At 38.7% G+C, this 23,793-nt stretch overlaps 1 protein-coding gene across 2 annotated transcripts in view; it reads right to left on the reverse strand.

Annotated features, from left to right (window-relative positions):
* The window catches only part of SHC4 (SHC adaptor protein 4), a 109,058-nt gene that overhangs the window by 45,975 nt on the left and 39,290 nt on the right, over positions 1-23,793 (reverse strand). For both annotated transcript variants that reach the window (XM_019730684.3, XM_088797197.1), the window contains exons 3-4: positions 7,104-7,167; positions 3,983-4,102 (exon numbers count right to left, since the gene is read on the reverse strand). In XM_019730684.3, the coding sequence (XP_019586243.3) occupies positions 3,983-4,102; positions 7,104-7,167 (184 nt within the window). The remainder of the gene's footprint in view (positions 1-3,982; positions 4,103-7,103; positions 7,168-23,793) is intronic.

Raw genomic sequence — 23,793 nt, forward strand, 5'->3', positions numbered from 1 at the left:
GACCTGCTGAACTCTGCAGCTGATTCCTCTGATGGTTGTTGGTTTTAAAAATAAGCAATAACTTGAGAGATCACTGAAATTAACACTTGTTAATTTACTAAAGATAGAAAATGGTAATATTTTTAATACCCCTTGTAAGGGTGTAAAATCAAATGCGTTTCTATTATAAAAGTTATCACAGGTTGGAACTAACCTACCTGGTTCAAATCTAGTCTCCACTACTTACTAACTTAAATTACTTAATCTTTCTGCTTCAGGGTCCTGAACAAAAAAATAGGGATTAGATACATGTATATCTTCATTTGATGGGAACTAAACAAAGCAGTTCTGGGGAAATTCTGATCCTGATTTTGTAATGTGAGTAGAGGGAACTTAAAAAAGTTTATGAGGATGTAGTGTGATTTGGGAAGCATTTACTGAATCTATTCATAAGTACAATAAATGTTTGCTTAAATCAGATATCCCACATTGGCTGCCCTAAGGACACATCTGTTTCATTTCATTCATGCTTATAATGTTAATTTCTTAATTAAAAACCAACACTTAATTCAAGAGAGAATTGCAAAACTAGATTTCCATCTTTTTTCAAAAGGGGAAGATCTGGCAGCTCTTGACCTTTAGTGACATGGTTATAAGTATCTGATTCACCTTTATATAGGGGAGGTATTGTTTTCCATGTTTCCCAATGTTGTCTCCCCAACACGGTGTCCAAGTGGCACTCACCGTTTATCATTGTGCTTGCACCATTGTTTTTTCTTGTACCTGAACAGTTTGCATTACCTGCCTGGCCTCTCTAGATACTTGAGACTAAAGGATGTCTTAAGTTTTCTGCCTGTTTTACCTTCTTAATCTATTACCCTTCTCAATTTCAGTAATTGTTAAAGTTGGTAGGAGAAGTGTAGAAATTAATAAAGATAGGAGTGGAAGCTAGTGAGACTGACATTTTTGTTTAAAACACTATATATATTAAAGTATGTCAAGGAAGTCTGTTTTTTACATTTTTAAAACAAGGAATATACAAAAAACCCTATAACTTGCTTTTCTAAAATGTATTTTCCCATCCCAAAATGTGGTAAGTTTTAGAAATTGCAAGCATTACATGTTTAAGATAGTTTTATTTTTTGCCTCTGAGGTTCTGTGAGACATTTTCTGGGAGTGAATCGGTTCTATTTTTGAAGTTCTCAGTGGCTGAAAATAAATATGAACCATCTGATCCATAAAAGCTCTGTCATCTATGAATGTTTCTACAAACTTGAACCTGTTTATGTTTTCAGTCCAAAGTATATCTTAGATGTTAAGGGGGGAGCATTAGTATTTCTTTGTATTTATCTTAGAACTTCAAAGGGTAGCTTTCTTTAAAGATAATTTAATAAATCCTTTTCTCATGCTGCATCCATAAGGTCGCGTCTCTGCTGCCTTCATCCCTTGAACGTCTTAGTTGCCCTCTTGATGGAATATATAAAGTTTCTCAAGTTGAAGCATCCAGAGTATGACACGTCTCTTTTTTATAAGCCCCACACCCCATTTCCCTCAGACCTGCAGAATAGTTCAAAATTACTTGAGCTGTTACTTTTTTTTTTCAATTATTGCTCTTCACTTTATGGCTTATGGGTTTGTTTTGTTTCTTGTTTTATTGGAGAATATTGGGGAACACTGTATTTTTCCAGGGCCCATCAGCTCCCAAGTCGTTGTCCTTCAATCTAGTTGTGGAGGGCACAGCTCGGCTCCAAGTCCAGTCGCTGTTTTCAATCTTAGTTACAGGGGGCACAGTCTACCATCCCATGCCGGAATTTAACCGGCAAACTTGTTGAGAGGTCTCGCTCTCAGCAACTGAGTCATCCGGCCACCCCGATGGCAGCTTGTTGTCTTCAATCTAGTTGTGGAGGGCGCAGCTCACTGGCCCATGTGGGAATCGAACCGGCAACCCTGTTCAGAGCTCACGTTCCAATCAACTAAGTCATCCGGCCGCCCCTGAGTTATTACATTTTATCAGTAAGATCCTGAGTTTCATTCCCATTCCAGCAGTGGACTGAATACAACTCCATTCCGTGCCACCAGTGCAGAAAATGTGATTCACTCCCAAAGGTACCTCACTGCTATAACTATAGGTACTGGAATCCAGCCATGCCCACGGTTAGCACTATTCTGCCACAAAGATTATGGATGTGTGGCAATACCACCTCTAATTGGCTTGGAAAAACGTAGTGGAGGAGGAAATGCTAAGAATAAACTATGCCCCCTACCACATACCACAGCCCTGTTCTTCCTAAATCACCCATTTTTTTAGTCACCCAATGGAAAGCCATTTTTTAAAATGCTCATTAGATTCTGCACATATGACTGCCAACATATTGGCTCTAGTTCTTCCTACTCTTCCTCTCCTACAAAACTCATAATTCAAGGGCTCCTATACTCAATGAGATCTCATAACTAAAAGCATTAGGTAACCCTGGTATCAAACACGTGGGTGAAATCTAAAAATAAATTTTACATCTGCAAATGTCTTAAGGGCACAGCATCCAAAAGACTGAATGAATGTTTTACCTTCTACTCAAAAATTGCATCTTCAAGTACAGTCCCAAATGTTCTGCTGTCATTATACTAACAGAATCACCTCTCTTGGATAACCAATAAAGATCCAACTGGACAGGAATCTATTTTGAACTGTTTCACATTAAGCATTTTCCTCTATGATGACTTATACTACTGTGTAATCAATGTATTTTATTCTGCTTTTGAATTTAGAAAATAAAGCAGCCCTCAAAACCACAAGTGAAATTATTGGCAAAAAAATGGAAGCCAAAATGTATATAACTGTACTTATATGTTATTGATAAATATATAATTATATATTATAATATGCTTCCCCTGTTAAGTACTGAGAATATAAAAAGTTCTCAGGGAAGAATGTTTGAGTAAGTAATAATAATAAGTACCATGTGACTGGCACTGTGCTAAGTGATTTATATCCATTATCTTACTTAATCCTTTAAATAACCCTATGAGATATAGACTACAATATTGCTAAATTCATCCTCTCAGAAACTCCATGAATACTGTAATCTTCATTTTACTGATGAGGAAAATTGAGTGGCAGGGTAACTTGCTCATTAGCGGCAAAGCCAGGATTTCAATCTATATGTGACCTCAAAATCTCTTAGTGTTTTCTCACTGCTAAGTTCACTGCTAAGTACACGTTCAACCTTCCTTGAGTCCCTGATCAACAACACACTCCATAGAGTAAACCTTAAATATTAAATATTAAAAGCCTTGAATCATTACATATTAAACAAAGAAAAATTAGATTTTGCTACATATAAACAACCTGACACAAGGAATTTAGTTTTTTTTTAAAAAAAAGCAAGTCCAAAAGTGTCCTTTTTTAAATATACACATTCAGCCCAATACCTGTATGTCTTTTACATTTGCTTCAGCAATGCTGGTTTTTGAGAATAAGGTTCACAATGAAAACTCAGGCACAGACCATATTATCATAAATCATCAAAGATGAAAACGATTATGTTTAAATTGTGGAAAGTATTTTCTGCTTCAAGTTCAGTTAGCCAGAATATTAACCCTAACATCACCCTCCCTCTCTGTCCTGCATCTGCATCCCCCAACATACAGTCTGTTAGCTCTGATAATGAAATTGCTCTTCTTCAGAGAGGGTTGGTGGAGAGTAATAAATGACTGATTCAAGGATCTGAGTTGTCAAATGGTATTTACTATATTCTTTGTGCCTTAGTTCTTATTACAAAGCCAATTGGGTAGGGGTAAGTATGCAGGCAGTTAAATGCCCCCGTGATGGGTGACAAATGCTGTTCTAATTATTGTTATTCATAAATCCTTGGTGATTTTTTACCAGGGTGCTTTAGTAAATTTTCGGCACACTCTGTCTGAAACTTGATTCTCTGTATTATGCCCAGGCTCCTCTAGAAAAATAGGTAATATGTTAAGCTCTACATGACATTCATGATCTTACCTGTTGGTTGTCAAGATTCATCAGTGTGAGGCTGCATGTTGAGATGGTTAGTTTTATATTCATTCCCGAAAACTGAAGATTACTTTTGCCAAGAACTGTTGATAGGAACTTAACTGGAGGCTTTAAAAATAACAAAACAACACTCAGTTATGAATTTTGTTACAGAATGAATGTTTGTTTTATAAATGTTAAAAATGACCAAAGCCCATACTCTTCATCTCTATTTTACTTTACATAAATCAAAGGAAATGAAATGATTTTTCTAAATAAAAACTTTTTAAAAAATTGGAATGCAGCAAAATTCTTCAGTAAGTAGTGAAATTTGAGCCCTCAGAACTTTTCTCAGACATTCCTTTCTCTCCAAGTGTTGGGAGTAGGGGCCTGCTTTGTATAAAAGGAATTCCTATGAGAGCTTGAACTAGCTGAATTCTCAAGTCCTTTTGAACAAAAGTATTTAAAAAAAAAAAAAAAAAGTTGCTGTCTACTGTGTTTCCCCGAAAATAAGACCTAACCGGACCATCAGCTCTAATGTGTCTTTTGCTCCAAAAGAAGCATTAGAGCTGATGGTCCGGCTAGGTCTTATTTTCGGGGAAACATGGTATATGATCCAGCAATTCCACTTCTTGTTATGTACCCCAAAAAGCTGAAAGCAGGTACGCAAACAGATATTTGGACATCTATCTTCATAGCAGCATTATTCACAATAGATAAAATGTGGACGCAACCCAAGTGTCCACTGACGGATGAATGGATAAGCAAAAAGTGGTATATACATACAATGGGATATTATTCAGCCCTAAAAAGGAAGAAATTCTGATACATATTAAAACGCGGATGAACCTTGAGGACCTTATGCTAAATGAATAAGACAACTACTGTATGATTCCACCTATATGAAGTACTTAGAGTGGTGGAAATCACAGAGACAGAAAGTAGAACAGTGGACAATGTGTGATTCCTGTGGCCTAGCATCTTTATTCCAATTAAGCAGATTTTCACACACACGCACACACACAGAGTAAAGGGAGAGGGGGGAATGGGGAGTAATTATTTAATGGGTATAGTGTTTCAGTTTTGCAAGATAAAAAGAGTTCTGGAGATGGATGGTGATGATAATTGCACAACATAAATGTACTTAATATCACTAAACTTTACTCTTTTTATGGTTAATAGGTAAACTTTATATTATGTGTACTTTACCACGTTTTAAACTGGGAAAAAAGAGTTAAAAAAACATAAAGTGCTTGGAAGAATCCCTGGCATGTATTAAGTACTCAATAAATGCTAGCTGTCAAAGGAAATTAACTCAAATTTTTCTTTTTCTTTTTTTTTCTCTTTACAGGTGTACTTTGTGGAACAATGATAGCCTGGTTTGTTTTGTTTTGTTTTGGGGTGTGGGCTCCCTACTCCTAAAATGAAAAAGTCTTCAATGAATGAGTCTTTTGTTGGGATCATTCAGTTGAAGCATCCTATTCACAGAGGTTATGAGAAAGCAGAGGAGGCTCCAGGCTACTTTGAGGCCATGGGTTCTGTCAGAGAAACTAGTAACAGGGAGTTCTAATAGGATTCAAAGGCATATATCAGAGTTTTCCATACCATGTGGCTCATCTGTGTCATTCTGGGTTACACTGGGTTCAGCACTATGCAAAGGGATAAAGAACGATAAAAAAAGGACGCAGGAGGCAAGGAAATAGAGGGCTAAGTTGAGACTCTGAAGACCTGCCTTCTACAGTGGGCTCTGATCTTCGTTGTCCTTGTCACTCAAGGCAAATCTCTTCTCTGAGCCAGTTTAGTAGCTGGAGAAAGGAGAGGGTTCCACTGGAAGATACCAAAAAATTCCTTCCTTCTTCCTCAGTTTACAATTCTATGATTTATATTCGTATTGTTATCTTAAGAACCTTTACACATCCCCTTTGGACTTTTCAAAGCAACTAAACATTCTAGGGTTAATAACTACTTAATGATAATAATACTAACTACCATTATTGTTGAAAGTCTAATATATGTCAGACACTGTTAGTCACTCTGTAGACATCACGTCATTTAATTCTTCCACAGCTCTATAAAGTAAGTGTTATTTTCTCCCATTTTACAGATTAGGAAACCAAGGATCCACAAGGTGAAGTGACTGGTCCAAGATCACACAGTCACTAGTGTCAAAGAAAAAACCAAATGGAGTCACTTATGCTAAAGCCCATGACTTTAAACCCAAATTTAACACCTGACCTATTTGCAGTTTCAACCTTTTCCAGGATTGTAATCTGAATTGGTCAATCTGGAGTTTTCTGCTCAGTACCAAAGCGGTAATCTCTCACCTTCCGCCTTCTCCCCATCCCACAAAGGAAGCTGATCTGCCTGATAAGACACCTACCTTTCCCTAAGGGAAGGTAACCTTGCCTGAAACAATCCTTGCTTTTCTTTTGCTAATAACTTTCTTGTCCGACAGTTCTGTCTATGAAAGCCTTCCATATTGTATAGCTTCTCAGATCACCTCTCTATTTACTAGATGGGACACTGCTCAATTCATGAATCACTCATAAAGCCAATTAGATCTATAAATTTATTCGATTGAATTTTTGTTCTTTAACAGTAGGTGGCAGAAGCAGGATTTAAACCCAAGTTTGAAAAATCTTCCTCTACCCATGTGCTATTACCTCACATCTACAAGTACCCATGTTTCTGCTTGAAAATAGGTCAAGGAGTTTAAAAAGTCTAAAATGTTAAAATGTAGAATACATACATTTTATAATATTCAACTTGGAAGGTACCACACTGGTCATCTGGTTCAACAACTTTACAGGAACAAAAATGGAATCGCAGAGAGATGAGATAGCATGTTCAATGAAAAGTAAAGACCCAGACCTGGAACCCAGATTTTCTGACTTGAAACCCAGGTGTTTTCGCTGCTCTTTCATTCTAGGCATCACCATTTAAGAGAGTGTCAGGCAAGTCAGAAAAATTTGAGAGACCAGAACAATTTTGAGTGCATCTCTGGTTATCACGCCAACTAATAAAGGCCATTCTGAACTTTAGGTCATATGTTGGAATGAACTAACAACTATTTTGATATTATCTCTCCCATAGTTGAAATATAAAACAAGAAAACCACACCAATATTTACCTTCCGCTTTTTAATGGCTCCGTTTACCCCAGGAACAGCTTCACACAGGCGACTTATTGCTTCCCTACAGAACAGAAACCATACAGAGACTTAGCATACTATCTAGCACACAGGAAGTGTTCCATAAATGTTAGCAAGTATTATGACTAAAATGTACACACATATAATGGTGAGTCTGGACATAAATGACCTTCCTCCACCCCCGTAGAAGAAAACACCGTTCTTAGTCTTTCTGTAGTTCGAACCCAAGAAAACCCAGCAACGGCCTAGTACTGAAAAATTACTTTACAATAAGGAGTCCTACCATTCACCTTCTTCATCTCTTTTTTTTAACTTGGATTTTCCGTTTTGGTTTTTAGTGTTGTTGATTTTTAACCAGAAGGGAGGGGTGGAACTTTATTGTCTGGGAATATTGCACAGTTTACCTTTAGCAAAATCCTCTCCGTGGTGTTATGAATAAAAAGCTTCATAGTAGCTTCAACTCAGCACCACAGACAATTAAATAAAAAAGAAACCAACACTAGAGGAAGTTTAAAAGGATCAGGAGAGAACTGAACTTAAAGGTGGTCTCAAATGGAGCCGTATTGACTAAGTGACTGCTGCAAGCCATTGAGCTTTCATGTAATTTCACCGAAGAAATGAAAATCAATAACAAATTTCCTCCTTTGCTTATTTTTCTGCCCTTACTATATATTGCATTTCCTGAGAGAAAGGCACCACTAAAATAAGTAGTTGTTCCTTAATGGAAGTGGTGAATGAACTGGCGCCCTCCACTCCAGAAATGCAGTTAGATTTAAGAGCTTTTGTCTCTGGAACTCAACATTCATAACTGCCCAAGCTTTCACTCGTGTAATATGAGCCTTTGCCTTGTGGCTTTCAATGCATATATTAAACTTTTCACAAAGCAAATGGAAATCTCTAAGCTTTTTCCCAAGTGCCCTGGAGATCACTGTTTAAATTGGTAAACTATATTAACACACACACACACACACACACACACACACACACACATTGCAGTTTTTATATTTCATTTCGTCTGGTAGACACTTTGGAAAGATAAGCAGAATTCCCAAAGATTCCAGGCATCATTTTGGATTTATAATGTATGCTTTAGTTCTGATTCCATTTTTTCTGGATAAATGAAACTCTTCTCTAAGGTATTATCTTGTCTGATTTGTGCGTAATTACCTGCAACCAAAAGATAGAATGACTTTTTGATTTAGCATATTTTCTTTATATTTATTATTTTTCTAGGATTCTAAACTTTGTCGTTGGAATGAAATAGAAGGATAACATAGAGGGTTGGGCTCTTTTGTGTGGTTGATTGATGTTTTGAGTTATCTTAATGGTTATTCAAAAATTGATGAGGCACATAAAATTGATCAAAATTGGCCTCTGGTGTTGCCAAAATAACCAGTGCCAAAATACCAACCCCACTATGTTATTGGTATTTAATAAAGAGATATTATAAGGTATCATCAGATCCTTTACTCCATAAGAGCCTATTGGTCTACTGGAGGACTTTGGCCAAAAAACTCCTTGTAAATGGTTTGAAATAAAAGTAGAAACAAAGGTGGGCATTGATGCTGTTAAGTATAAAAGCAGTTATTATGAGAAGTTGTTACTTTTTATTAGCACCCTCTCGTTTTACAAAGTGCTTTCCCAGACATTGTTTTGTTTTTTTTTTTATTCTTATACCAACTGTCAATATCTTCTAACAAAAAGTAAAACCGTGAATTTGAATTAAAGAGAATGCTTTTATACCATGAGCACTTCTCAAAGAGGGTTTGGAAGCATGAACCTTTCTGGCACTGGAGTCTGGAAATTCCAGACAGAGGGAAGAACATGTGCAAAGATAACAAAACAGAAATTATCATAATATGAGGGGAAGTACACTGGTCCTCTTTGATATTGCTGGAGCATAAAGTGTGGTAGGACAAGAGTGTCGACAAGTGAATTTGAGTCTGAAAACTTTTTCAGTAAAAGGCCAGATAGTAAGTACTTTAGATTTTGCTCTTTTGCAACTACTCAATCCTGCCCTTGCAGCTCAAAAGCATTGTAGACAAATGAACATGGCTGTGTTCCAATAAAACTTTATTTCTAGAAAGAGGCAGCTGGCTACATTTGACCCAAGGGCCACAGTTCACATTCATTATAATTTTAAAACTAAAAATTAGAACAACTACAAGATACTTCACTCTCATTAAATTAGCAAAAATGAAAATTACAAAATTCAGTGTTGGGAAAGATGGGAATAATTCCACTTTAGGTATAGTCAGTGCTGGGGGCCATGGTTAGTATTAATACCATCTTTCTAGAGAGTAAGTTGATAAAAGATAACATATGTCATAAAATTTGTCAGAGCTTTTGACAAGTGAGGGAGAATTTGTATTGAAATAGCATTGAGTATGTATATAAAAGAAACATTTACCATAGAGTTAAAAACAAATACCCAAAGCTTGTGATATAGATATAAAACATAGCAATATAAATATTGCCACTTGGAATGTTAAGTATGATAGGAAGACTATTGAAATGAGGGATCTATATAAATTAGTGGGAAAAAGTAGAACTTGAATGGTATATACACACTGGTAGCAGCTATGTAAAATTAATTCTGTATAAATAGTGATATGGAAAGAACTTATAAACTGAGTTGGTTAAGATGGTGTGTGTGTGAGTGTGGTTTATTTCTTGTTATTGAGTCTATGAATATTTAGATGTAAACAACATAATGTTTTACCTGTATTGTGCAGTTGATTGGATAAATCCTCTTTTAAAATATTCAAAGAAATGCAAAGTAAGTTCCCTCAGCAGGACTTTTGCTCCTGAGCTGGGGCGTTGTGAAGGCACATCAAGGATGTCCCCATGGGGAGGTGACAGATTTTCTCTCTTTTTTGCCAACCCCCACAGAGAAGTGGGACAATGTTCGTGTTACAGATAATAACACATCTTATTTCTCTCTCTGTTCCTGTCCCAATTTGGCCTTTAACTCTTCCATCTTTATAGCCCCTAAATCCAGATTTATCTTCTCAGTTTATTTGGTAGACTTGCCTGTTTCCATTCCCCCAAAGTTTCATAAAGAAAAAAGTCTTGGCCAGATCTAAAACACTTTTACATTAGAAATCCCTACTTCAGAATGATGCATGATGCTGTAGCAAAGAGCCTGGGTTTTAATAAACGAGCGACTCCTATCTATATGGCCAGGCCCAGTACTAAGCGTCTCACTGAGTCTTAGCAATGCCATTTTGACGTAAGTATTTTATCCACGTTTTACAAATGTGAAAACTAAAATTCAAAGATTTAAATACTTGCCTCCACATAACGTGGCTGATAGTGGGAGAGACAAAATGCAAATCCAGGTCTAACTTCAAAAACTCACACTCACCCAAGGAGGGACCATATTGCCAGGTACATGAAAAGGAGGGTCTAGGGAAAGAGGTATATTGGGGGTCCTTCCCTGGCTCACTCCCCAACATAGTGAGGGCACCTTTTTGGCCAATCCTTATTTCCAAAGTGGCTGAGGTAAACTGCTAAGGGCACAGGGCAAAGTAGCAGGGGTCAGCTCTGGAAATGGCTCCCATGGGTGGCCCTAGCCTCGCTCAGCCCTTTGCTTTCTACACTTGGCTGTTATCTCCCTATGGAAGAGAATAGCATCCAGACCCCAGCCATATGCCCAAGTAGGCAAGCGCTCACGTGTGTGCACAGGCTCACTCACTCAGAACTTGAATGTCAGTTGAGGCACCAGAAGCTTCACAGATTCTGAAAATCTCTTGATATACAACTTTTTGCTCAGAAGAAAAAGGGAAACTTGTGCTTATGAACTCGCTTTTAAAAAGTAGTTGTTATATTGTACACCATGCTCACAGCAGTACTATTCACAATAGCTACAACACAGAAGCAACCCAAGTGTCCATCAACAGGTGACTGGATAAGCAAAATGTGGTACTGTATATACATACAATGGAATACTATTCAGCCCAGAAAAGGAAATTATGCAACATGCCACAACATGGATGAACCTTGAGGACACTATGCCAAGTAAAGTAAGGCAGTCACAAAAAGACAAATACTATGTGATCCCACTTATATAAAGTATTTGGAGTAGTCAAAATCATAAAGACAGAAAGTAGTAGTTGTCAGGGGTCTGAGGGTAGGGGAGAATGGGGAGTTATTGTTTAATGCGTATAGACTTTCAATTTTACAAGATGAAAAGAATTATGGGATTGAGTGGTAGTGATGGCTGCACAACAATAGTTTATTTAATAGCACTGAATATACACCTAAAAATGGTTAAGATGGTAAATTTCACGTTCTGTATATTTTTACTACCACCACTACCACCACCACAAAATTCATTATTAATTTTTTTTTCTTTTTCAGACTCTAAAGAGAGTCACAGACTCGCTTTTCAATAAAAGGCCTGTTTGTACAAACTTTTGTATTCAATTTTAGAGTGCCCACCACCCACCTCATCATTACTAACCCCCAGAAAATCATGTGTGGGCCTCTTGGGAATCCACAGATCCCAGGTTAAGAACCACTGCTTTAAAATAACCTCTCAAATTCTGTTTACTTTGCTGATAGCAGTGTTAACAAATCTCCTGAAACTCCATCCAGGGAAGACAGATACATGCCTGCATTCTGTTGCCTTTCTTTACAAAGATCTTTTCTTCCCCTCAGACTAGGACCAAGAGATTAACTGTAACATTTTCAAGAACAGACAGTACTTTCAATGCTTTTCTGAAGTTTTAGCTACACCCTCCCACCTAAAGCGTTGACTTTATAAATGCTGAGGAAAAAGAAAACAGAGAACCCCAAGTAGAGATTCCTCAGAGGACCTGGGCACCCCCGCCATCCCTGCTGCCCAAGCAGCCTGGATTTCTGCATAATCCTTTGGTACTGACTTGCCTTGAGACATTCTCCAGCTAACAAACATTCAGCAAATGCCCTCTCAGAAGAGCAGAATTTGGGGAGTTGAAATGGCTAAAGATTTCCACCCTGGGAGCCTGTACTGGAAGGAAAGAGGGAGAAACGCCCCACAGCACCAACAGTGGCCACTTTGTTTATTGTTTTGCCACATGAGAGGGAAGGGGAGAAGTGGGCTGATGTAAGAGAATGAGAATGCAGATGAAGATTTGCTTTTAAGCATATAAAACCCTGCCTACGCCATAAGACCTAAAAAAGATATTTTGTCTGTCTTAACAGAGTCCAAACTAATCATGCAAACAAAGCCACCTTTCTTCAGCAACCCCTAGCTGCTACAGTACTTGTTATCATTTTTCTGGGTCTTTAACCCTTAAAAAGTTAAACTCCTCTGGAAGCAATGTTGCCTACATCCCCTCCCCTTTATTTTTTAAGTTTAGAAGGCAATATCACAATCCAAGACAAAGTGGAGTATTTAATGGGGGTGGGAGGAGAGGCTGTGGGACAGATTATCTGTAGTGAATGTCAAAAACCAATTCTTTAGTAGATAGGAAAGACAGAAATTGTGTAACATGAAACCAGGCAAATGGCCGGCTGGAATAGTCAAAAGCAGCTCTCCCCACCTACCACCACCTCTCCCCTCCCCCTCCCCCTCCCCCTCCCCTCCCCCTCCCCCTCCCTCAGTTTTGTCCAAACAGAAATGAGAATACATTTTAATCACAGCAAGAGCCTTTCCAAAATAAAACTCAAAAATACTTAGGTGAACAAAGCCACCTGTATTTCCCAAAGGACTATCCTTTACTTTTCATCTCCAACATGAATCCTTAAAGAAATCAGTGATCAATGTGGAAGAGACAAGTTGTCACCTGAATGACTCAAATGGCCTTCATACTGATGAATGAAGGGACTTGTGTGTCACGCAGACTCCACACCAGTGTGGTATTATGTGGTTCCAATTGTCCCAGGGAAACGAGTACCTTCTTTTTTGAAATCTTTGCCTTTAGAACATCAAGGCTCAGTGATCTATGTGTTCAATTTCGTCCAGTTTGGTGAAATGAAAGCCATCCAAGAATGTGGCAAGCCCTCAGACAGGGCACTTTAGAACATGAGCCTGCTTCCACGGTGATAAGCACACAATGAATGCAGTCAATGCCCAGAGACCAGTCGAGAATGGAGAGCTTCAAACTCCCTTTGTGCTATTATCAAGGGGCATCGCCCATGCACTCTAGGAGGGCAGACTCAGCCCATAAAATATATCCTTTCATTTTTAGAAACAGGCACTTGGGTCCCAGGGTGGTCAAATAAAACCTTTCAGTACTGCCCACAGCATTTACTCTCACCTTGACTTATCTCACGACTGCATTCAACCTGAATTATATTTAAAATCTGATTCTAAAGTACATTCACCATTCTACTCAGTGCAAGCAACCACAATACACAGGTTGTTCTGTCTACTCCGTGATTCTGCTCTTTGGCTCTGATGCAAATGTTGACCCACCAATTGCACTTTAATGAAGTAAAAGACCATCTTGTCCCCAGGATGGCACCTCTCCTGCAAGTCTCCCCTATTGAATGAAGGAAATGAAGTGCTGATTTTCCCCTATCCCACAATGATTTCCTGTAATAAAAATCACATATTTCAAACTGCAAACACCTACACCCACCAACTGATGGCTTATACACCTTATGTGTTTAAGCCTTATGAAAATGACAAGAGAAATGCAGATGATTTTCTACAAAACACACTAGGATTTGTGAATCCAAAAGACTGTTCTCCTTTACTTGGGGATAAACTGAATTTCCTAAAACAACTCTGCTTTAGACAGAATATTCAAAATATTATGAAAGCATGTCTGTTGGAATTATAGAATGTACTGACCATTCGGGTTGTCACTTAAGAGTCACAGCTCATGTTTTTTTAAAAACCAAAGTAGATCCAACTTAATCACACATTTTATCCACCACATTTCACTCCAGATGATGTTTATCTACTACAAAAATCAGGCCTATCTTAAAAAAAAGGAAGATTTGGCACTAGTTAGACATTTATAACCGTGTGACATCGAGATATCAATAATACTGAGGAAGACAGCAATTGGTGGAATGAGTGTATAACTTCCACCACTGTTTTTTTAAAAAGTGACTGGTTTGTTTTTTTTTAGGGGCCGTTTAACATATATGTTATAGATTTTACCTGGTAAAAAAATATGTTATAGAAATTATCTGGTATCTCTCTCTCTTTTTATTTTTTAAGTGTGTGTGTGTGTACCTCTGGAAGGAATCAATATTGGCCCAGCCTGTTCAGTCCACTGTGGCAAATAAAGGTAGGACCACTGTAGCCTGCACATCTGCCAAGCATTCACCAGTACAACCATTTAGGGAAGTGGTGATCAAACTTTAAAGTTCTTAAGGATCAACGGGGATGCTGGTTAAAACGCAGATTCCTGAGACTGTTCCTAGAGACTTTGATTCTCTCTAGGTCTGGGGTGGGGCCTAAGAATCTCCAGTTCTTTTTCTGAAGCAGATCAGTTCATGGGCCACGCAGCTGATTAAAACTTCTACTTGGACGCACTGCACAACTTCAACCAGATGGTTGTGTTAGCGGATGCCAAGGAATTAGGTCACCTGTTTCTAGAGGCTAGGGTAGGGAAGGACGGCCACACCACCTGTACATTTGATCATGTTCCATTTGAGAGAAAATCTGTCTTCAACTTGGTCACTCAATACACTGGAATAGATATTTGGTATAATCCATGCTCTCCTCTCCCCTTGGTTCCCTTTCATCCCTGCCATCTCCTCATGGGAAAGGCTTCACCAGAGGGCATGTGGAGGTCCTAACCCTCTTTGCTCACATTACCCCCTGTACACACGCGTGGTAATGAGTGACCTACATTCTCTCTCCCATCTGGCAGCCTGGATGTCGAGAGGTCTAGTCCATCTGTCCCTCAAAATGCATTCATACTCGAGGAAGTGGTTCTCAACCTTGGCTGCACATTGGAGAAACACGGGGCTCTTTAACAAATCCTAAAGACTGCGTCTCATCTTCAGATGCACTGAGGTAATTGGTGCAGGGTGGGGCTCGGATACTAGGAGGTTTAAAAGTTCCTTCAGGTGTCTCCAACTGAGCTGAGGTTGAGAACCACTCAATAACAGCAGTGTGCAGGCCTTTTTTTGCAAAGGGCCACACAGTAGGAATGTTAGGCTTTGCAGGCCATATAATCTCTGCGGCAACTACTCAACTCTGTAGCTGTAGCTCAAAACCCAGCCACAGACAATCCATAAACGAATGGGCATGCTTGTATGCCAATAACACTTATGGACACTGAAATTTGAATTCTATACAATTTCCACATGTCACAAAATATTCTTCTTTTCATTTTATTACCCCCAACCATTAAACAATGTCAAAAATCATTCTTGGATCAAAAGGTGGCAAAATCAAAAATCAGGTAGCAGGCTAGGTGGCCTGCAGGCTGTGACTTGCTGACCCTTCTGGAGCAGACCATAAATGAGTTTAAGAGGCTCTGGGGTCGGGTAAGCTATTAGTTTGTGCATGGCAGGAAACGTACCAGAACATACCTTTTAATCTTTACAGACAAAGATTAGTTATATGTATTTTGGACTTGGTCTTGTTCAGTTTCTTGGTACAGGAAGCTGGGTTTTATAAAAGATGAGTCTTCCTTCTACTATGTAAATATAGTTTTACAAACTGTAAATTATCATCTTACATTCTTTGTCCCTCCTACCAGCACTCAGTGGAGGGAGAGGGGTACTAAAATTCTTCATATATATATAAAGAGAGAGAGAGAATTGATATATACTATATATTATATATTATATATATCTCAACTAAGCTTCATTACGTGATTATATGTGCGTGATCCAATAAAATGTGCTTGGGGGACACAGAAATAAAAGTGTAAAATTATAGTAAATGTTAAAAGGGGAAAAAGTTGAAGGCTTTAACTTATCTATAACTCCTCTATGATAATAGAGAGCGAAGAAAGGCTGGTTAAGTGGGCTCTGCAATCAGACAGCCAGAGTTCAAAATCTAGCTGTCTCCTACAAGTTCTGTGACTTTGGGCATGTTTTTAAAGCTACCTACGTCTCAATTTCTTAAATACATAAAGTGGGTATAATAATAGTGTTTTGAAAAATGCTTCAGTAAATGCTAGCCATTATTATTGCATTATCCTTACAATGTCTGCCTGCTTTAAGAACTGGGTCTAACCTGCTTTTCACAATGCCTGGTACCCAGCAGAGTACTTTGTGTGTTATAACTGAAATGCTATAGATAATATGTTGTACTAGCGGTCCAATTATGTCTATCACACAAATAGTAATGAAGAAAGAGTACAGGTTTCAAGAAAGGCAGAACGCCTACCTGATTTTCTTTGGATACCCCATGGCACCTAGTAGGCTACCTTGGACATAATACAGAGGGTACCAAAAAAATGTGTACATATTTTAAGAAAGGAAAAAACTATTAAAATCGTAATAGTCAATATATACCAATAACAAAAGATGAATACAAGTCATGTGCATACATTTTGGGGGCACCCCCGGCATATATTCATATATAAATGTTTAGACAGCTCTATAGCATGAAACAAAGTGTGACCCTCATCTCCTTGTATAACCCACACCCCCTTTCAGAACAGAGGTACTCACTGCCCCCAGTTGCTGGAGTGGTCACTGTTAATGGCTCACAGCTGAATTCCTTCCCCAGAAACTGTACTTTTTAAGGCAGTTACCTTGCCCACAGACATGTCCCCTCCCCAGAGGCAACAGGCAACCAGTGGCAGGTCAATATGGGGTTTGAAGGTCTGCTCTTGAGATCTGCTAAGGCCTTTGTTGAGATGGCATCACTACTGAACGTCTCCCCTGCCCAGTCATGCACCCCTCACTCCCTCGCGTGTTGATCTTGAGCGCCCTCCCAGTAACCCTTTTGCTTTAACTCTCCATCTCAGAGTCTGTTTTTAGATCCAGCCTAAGGCTGCTAATGAGCTGCTGCCAGAATTATGCTACTTTACATTGGCAAATACACGTAACCAGAGGATGTCTTTCCATTTCAAGAATCTGTGTTGTCACAGATGATAGTGAAGAAAAAAAAATGTTTTCAGAGAAATTCTCGTAAGTGGATCAGATGATCTGGATCAAAAAGATCCACCTTCTCATTGTTCAAACATACTTGAAAATACACGTTTTCCTAGAGTAGGTGCAACTCTCACATGCTACAACCCATGTTTAATTAAGGAGCCAGAGCTGTGCACTTATTCCATTAGGCATTTCTCAGTTTTCCTAAGGAGAATACCAATAGGAAATGAAACGAATCTGCCTGGCAGGTGTAGAGATACACTAACTGTCTTGCATTTCCTTGGGCCACAAAGCTCTCTTTTTATCCAAGAAAGGACTCTCTCAAGCTGAGATTAATTTCTAATGAATTTTGAGTGCCCCGCCCCCATCTAGCTCACTTCTCCCAAAAGGAACTGTATCATTGATTTTCCTGGCTATATATACAATATACATAGAGCAGAATTAAAACTTGCTGCTCTGGCATTCCCTCAGCTTTGCCCTTGTCCTTTCTTAAAAATAAAACAATAAAAACCTCCAGGTGCCTTTTGGGATTTCCTGGGGAACCACCTTTTCAAAAATAAGGGTTTTCCATAAGATCTACGGTCCAGCTGGTGACCTCATTTTGAAATCAGTGGATAGGCTTCCTTTACACCTGTGGTTCTCAAAGTGTGGACCCCGACCAGAAGCATCATCTGGGAACTTGTTAGACATGCAAATTCTTGAATCAAAAACTCTGGGAGTGGGGCCCAACATTCCGTGTTTTAACAAGCCCTCCGGGTGACTGCTTCTCTTGCACGCTACAGTTTAAGAACTGTTTGACACAATCTGAGGTGTTTTTTTTTTCCTCATTAGAAATCATAAAAGGAAACTAAAAGTATTCTCACGTATAGATCTCTGAGCATCTTTATGAAAGCCCTTCCAGAGAAAACTCACAAACCAGGAATCTGTCTACCCAAGATAATTTCCAGTCTGAGGACTGAGCGTTTCCTTATTGTCACTTTAGGTTTTCAGCATTCCCTGAGTTGTGTTTCTTCAAATTCTCTCATTTTGATTGAGGCCTAGTACACAGGAGTCAGGCAGATCTGATTTCTGGTTCCACCACTTACTAACTTGCTAAGTAACATTGGTGAGTTCTGTCATTTCTATAAGTCTCAGTATCCTCAGGGGTACAATAGGATTAATAGTCATATCTATTTTATAAATATTAATTTTTGTGATGACGACAATGATGATGATAGTAGCTGTTAACTAACAATAAACTGCTCTGTAGATTGCTTGCTAATGGTAGAAAATCATGTCTGAGACCCTAAACTAGAAAGAGGTTGAAGTTCAGCCAGTTCCATGTGGATTGAGAAATCTTACTCTTCATCTGAATCGACTCCTTGGACCCCAAGAGTCTCTGAACCAAAATGAGTATCTTCAGTGAATTTATTTTTATTCCTTTGTTCAATAATATATACAAATGGTGCCCAACACGCTACCATGGAGCCAGGGACCTGACGCAGTTTTCTAAGAGCTCCTCATTCTGGAATTTGGCCTAGTTCGGGATACCAGAGTCCATGTTTGTAGTTTGTTTAGGTCTTTTCTTCTTTTTTTTCTGATTACTAGTAGTGACCATGGAATCTTCAAGACCTCCACAGTCATGTCAAGACCTGTGAGAAGCCCTGAAACCTCTCTGTTGATCGATAAATATTTATTGATCCAACTATGTCCCAGGCACGGTAGCTCTGAAACATGCCAGGCCCGTGGACTAGGCCCATGGACCAGGGAGAACCTTAACGCCCAAAGATGATAGATGATGGAGCCCTTATGATTGTTCCATTGAAATATAATGATAGAGGACCCAATCCCTTCTAGGCCAGCCACACTCTGGGGCACCCTCTGAGCTTTCTCAGGAGGCTCCCATGTAACTACAGGGCTGGCGTTTCCAGGAACAGTGGTTCCGAAGGCCTATTCTACTTGCATTGTTAAATGATTCAGACCAGGAGGTGTCTATCAAAATCAAAATTAGAAATCCACTCTCTTGCTCCTGGAGAACATTTGCGCAGAGTATAATTGAGAATGCTTGAGATGCTACCAACATTCAGTATTGACTCCTAAAGGAAACCCCAAAATGGCCACAAAAGGGAGACAGATACTGGAAGCCATTCTCATCTGGCTCCACATGGTAAAGAAGGCCTAGGGGTGGTGGGGGAAAGGGGGAGCAGGGGAATGGGTATAGAATGCTATTTCTTTCAGCAATCAGAAATAAAAAATATTGAGGTCTCCCCAAGGTGCAAAGGCTTTAACATTCATGCATTTTAACCTCTGAATTAATTTGTGTCTCCTCAAACACTTGAGGCCATTCACTACCATCCGTACTTAGACGTGAACAAAAAACTAACTTCTCAATTGGGTACTTTAGTGAATCTACGTATATCACCTATGTGAGAGTATGTGTTTGTTGGTGTATTTGTTTGTATGATAATATCTACACATCTGTAAGTTTCTGTAGATTCGTATGGATAAATTAGCAGGCCCTGGATTTTAGCTGCAATATATTTTTAAAAACCACTCCATAAAGTAGATCATATTTTCCATGGAAAAGATGCTATAATTGGGAGTTTCATTCCTGACCAAGGGCTCCTTGACAAATAAAATATAGATACTATAAACAGCCTGTCATGGAACAAAAATAATGACCATTTTATAAACATCTATAAATATCTACAGTATTAAAACAGTGCCCTAGGTCCTAGAAAAGTGGCATAAACCTATAAAATACCTATCCATGCAGTCTTCAAGTTTCCTTCACTATATAAAAATACAGCTCCATTGAATTATGTCCTAAAATTAATGTACTAGCTATAATAACACAAAACATTTGATCGACAATTTTGCAAACCTTAGATTTTAATGGAGCATTTTGGGGATGATTTAAATAGTCCTAATCTCTCTCTCTCTCTCTTTTTTTAAGGTGTCCAAAGAAATTGATCTAATGTCTTTGTTTCCCTTTGAGGTGGAAATCTATTTTGTATTGATTGCACCTACTACCTCCATTTTACAAGCTTCTTTCTCCTACCGCTTTTTCCTCTCTTCCTCCTCCTGCCCCCACTTCCCTTTCCAATATATGACTATTTTATGGAATTACCATATTGCCACAATGCAACTCTGTCCTGGCCAAAGATGATTGGTGCAGGATTAGTTGCCAATCACCAGATTGCCTGATAATTTGATTTTTTGGAACTGAGAGAACCAGAGATGGGGAGTCTCCGCACTCCTGCTGCTGAGGCCTTGGGAAGTCCAGACCCCGGTCCTTCTATTGGTTTGTTCACTGTTCCTCAGTTTCCATGAGCTGCCCCAATATCCTTTTAAGAAATCCCTCTTTTGGTTTAAGCTAGGCAGAGTCATTTTCTGTTACTTAAAGCCAAAAAGACTCAATAAATACACCTATGGCAAGTAGATATACTTAAAATTATTTTTTCCACCTTAAAGCTCAGGTCAAAAGCAAGTACCACTCACACTTAATGACCTAGAAAATGGGCACAATACATGACAAAAATATGTTACAAATTAATAGGTACCATATAATGCCACTTCCGTGTTTAAACATAAAATTGGAAAACTTTTATACCAAACTGTTACTCTTGGTTATCTCCAGTGATTGGTCTGGTTTTCTTCATTTCACCCTACTTCCAACTCCCACAATAAGCCACATTTATGTTTGGTAATCAGGAAAAAAAATCATGAAAAAATGTAAGAGTCAGATGTGCCATCGAGACCTGCCGTCAGTGATGATGATGGTCACAGCCATGTCATTCTCTCACTTAGAGTTGATTTTTAAAGATGACTCAGGCCTGCCTTTTCTCCCTTGCCTCACACCATCTTAGCCTACTCACAGCTACAAGGGCAGCTTCTTAGCTTCAGACCAAAGCCATGTCATTAGGAACTACTAAGTGCTGTCATTAGGAAACACTAAGTCATTAGGACAGGATTTGACTTAAGTGGGAGTATCTGGGTTTGAGCCCCAGCAAAAGAGCTGTGTGGTCTTGGGATGGTCACTTAACTTCTCTGAGCTTCAGCTTCCCCTGCTCTAAAACGCAGACCTGTAGTACCCTCTTCCCGGGGTGATTGTGTGGCTCATAAAAGAACAGATGCAAAAGCTTTGTGCAGTGCTAAACAAACATTAGCTGCGCTCTCCTTTTGTCCTACAGCAGCCCTCTTGGCCAGTGTGACTTCTGGTTGGACTTCCTTGTCAAGAAATTAGAAGAAGCCACTATCACTCCTTACCAAATTCTCTTGACTGCAGGACCTGCTAGAAACTCAGGCCCTGAAGCCTCAGTTATCCTTCCCTTACTGGCTTTGCACCCTTTCAACAAAATAAAATAATTTGTACAATATTGAATACTCCAATATCATCTAGTAATTATACTTTTTAAAAATTGTAGTGAAATATTCATAACATAAAATATACCACTGTAACTATTTTTAAGTATACAGTTCAGTGGCATTAAGTACATTCACATTGTTATGTAACTATCACTGCCATCCATCCACACAACTTTTTCATCTTCCCAACTGAAACTCTGTACCCGTTAAAGCATTAACTCTCCCCTTAACAGACCCTGGCAACCACTATTCTACTTTCTGTTTCTGGATCTGACCACTCTAGGTACCTCATATAAGTGAAATCATACAGTATTTGTCATTTTGTGACTGGTTTATTTCACTTAGCATAATTTCATATGGTCTGAATATTGTGTATCCCCTAAATTTGTATGTTGAAATACTAACTCCCAAAGGTGATGGTATTAGTAAGTGAGGTCTTTAGGAGGTCACGAAGGTGGAGCCCTCATGCATGAGATTAGTGTCCTTATAAAAGAGACATCTCAGAACTCCCTAGCCCTTTCTGCCACATGACGATACAATGAGAAGCCTGTGACCCGGAAAATGGCCCTCACCTGACCATGCTGGCACCTTGATCTCAGACAATCCATCCTCCAGAACTGTGAGAAATAGATTTCTGTTTTTTATAAGCTACCCAGTCTGTGGCATTTTGTTGTAGTAGTCCAAAGAGATGAAGACAGGGCTCGTCCATTTTGCAGCATGTGCCAGAATTTCCTTCCTTTTATTTTCAGCTTTATTGAGGTATAACTGACAAACAAAATTGTAATATATTTAAAGTGCACAGCGTGATCATTTGATATATGCATAGGTATACATTGTGAAAGGATTCCCACAATCAAGTTAATTAACACCTCAATCACCTATTTACTTTTTTTGTTGCTGTTGAAAACACTTAAGATCTAGTCTCTTAGCAAATTTCAATTATACAATACAGTGTTATCAACTATAGTCACCATGATCTACATTAGATCCTCAGACCTTAATCATCTTATGACTGAACGTTTGTACCCTTTTACCATCATCTGTGCATTTCCCCCACCCCACAGCCCCTGATAACCACCATTCTACTCTCTGTTTCTATGAGTACAACTTTTGTTGTTAAACTTTTTCTTTCTTCCTTCCTTCCTTTCTTTCTCTTTCTCGCTCTTTCTTTCTTTTCTTTTTTTTTGGAGATTCCACATATAAATCATACCATCCAGTATTTGTCTGTCTCTGTCTGGTTTATTTAAATTAACATAATGCCCTCCAGTTTCATTCACATTGTCACAACTGGCAGCATTTCCTTTTTTTAAGGCTGACTAATATTCTGTGTTTTGTTTATCCATTCATCTGTCAATGAATACTTGGGTTAGTTCCACCTTTTGGTTAGTGTGAATGATGCTGCTATAAACACAGGTGTACAAATATCTGTTCAAATCCCGTTTTCAATTATTTTAGATACGTATATACCCAGAAGTGGAATCGCTAGATCATATGGTAATTCTACTTTTAATTTTTTGAGGAACTCCCATACTGTTTTCCATAGTGGCTACCACCATTTTACATTGCCACCAGTAATGCACAAGAGTTCCCAATTTCTCCACATTCTCACCAACATTTGTGATTTTCTATTTTTTTTCTTTTTAATAATAGCCATTCTAATGAGTGGGAAGTGCTATCTCATTGTGGTTTTGATTTGCATTCCCTAATGATTAGTGATATTGAGACTCCTTTCATGTGCTCATTGCTCATTTATATATCTTCTTTGGAGAAATATCCAGTCAAGTACTTTGCCCAGTTTTTAAAAGGGTTGTTTGTTTTGTTATTGTTGTTGAGTTGTAAGAGTTCTTTATATATTCTGGATATTAACCCTTTCTCATATATATGGTTTGCAAATATTTTTCACATTCTGTGGATTGCTTTATTAACTATGCTTCTTGGCCTTATACCTGTTCACACCAACAGTGACTGGGCGCTTAACTGGGACACGGCTGATGACTCTGAGCAAAAGTGCTGTTGACTTTCCTGTCCTTTCCTGTCCTCTCTCTTCCTCTGGCTCTGTCATGCTCTCAGAACCTTGCCCAACTGCTTGGAAGCATTTGTTTTCTATTACTAGATCTTTGAAGTCTTCGAAAAGGAATTTAATTGGCTATTTCATCTCAGATATCTGAGAAGTGAGATCTCAGTCCTAAATAAGCTGTGAGGAACCGGAGAACAGTAGAAATTGAAACTAGAAGATGTGGTGGTTGTACATGTACACGTACACACACACACACACACACACACACACACACCCCAAAACCTCCAGCAAGGGCTTCCTGAC

This window comes from Rhinolophus sinicus, chromosome 3, assembly GCF_057876585.1.
Source record: "Rhinolophus sinicus isolate RSI-liver-muscle chromosome 3, RSI-T2T, whole genome shotgun sequence".
Lineage (NCBI taxonomy): Eukaryota > Metazoa > Chordata > Mammalia > Chiroptera > Rhinolophidae > Rhinolophus > Rhinolophus sinicus.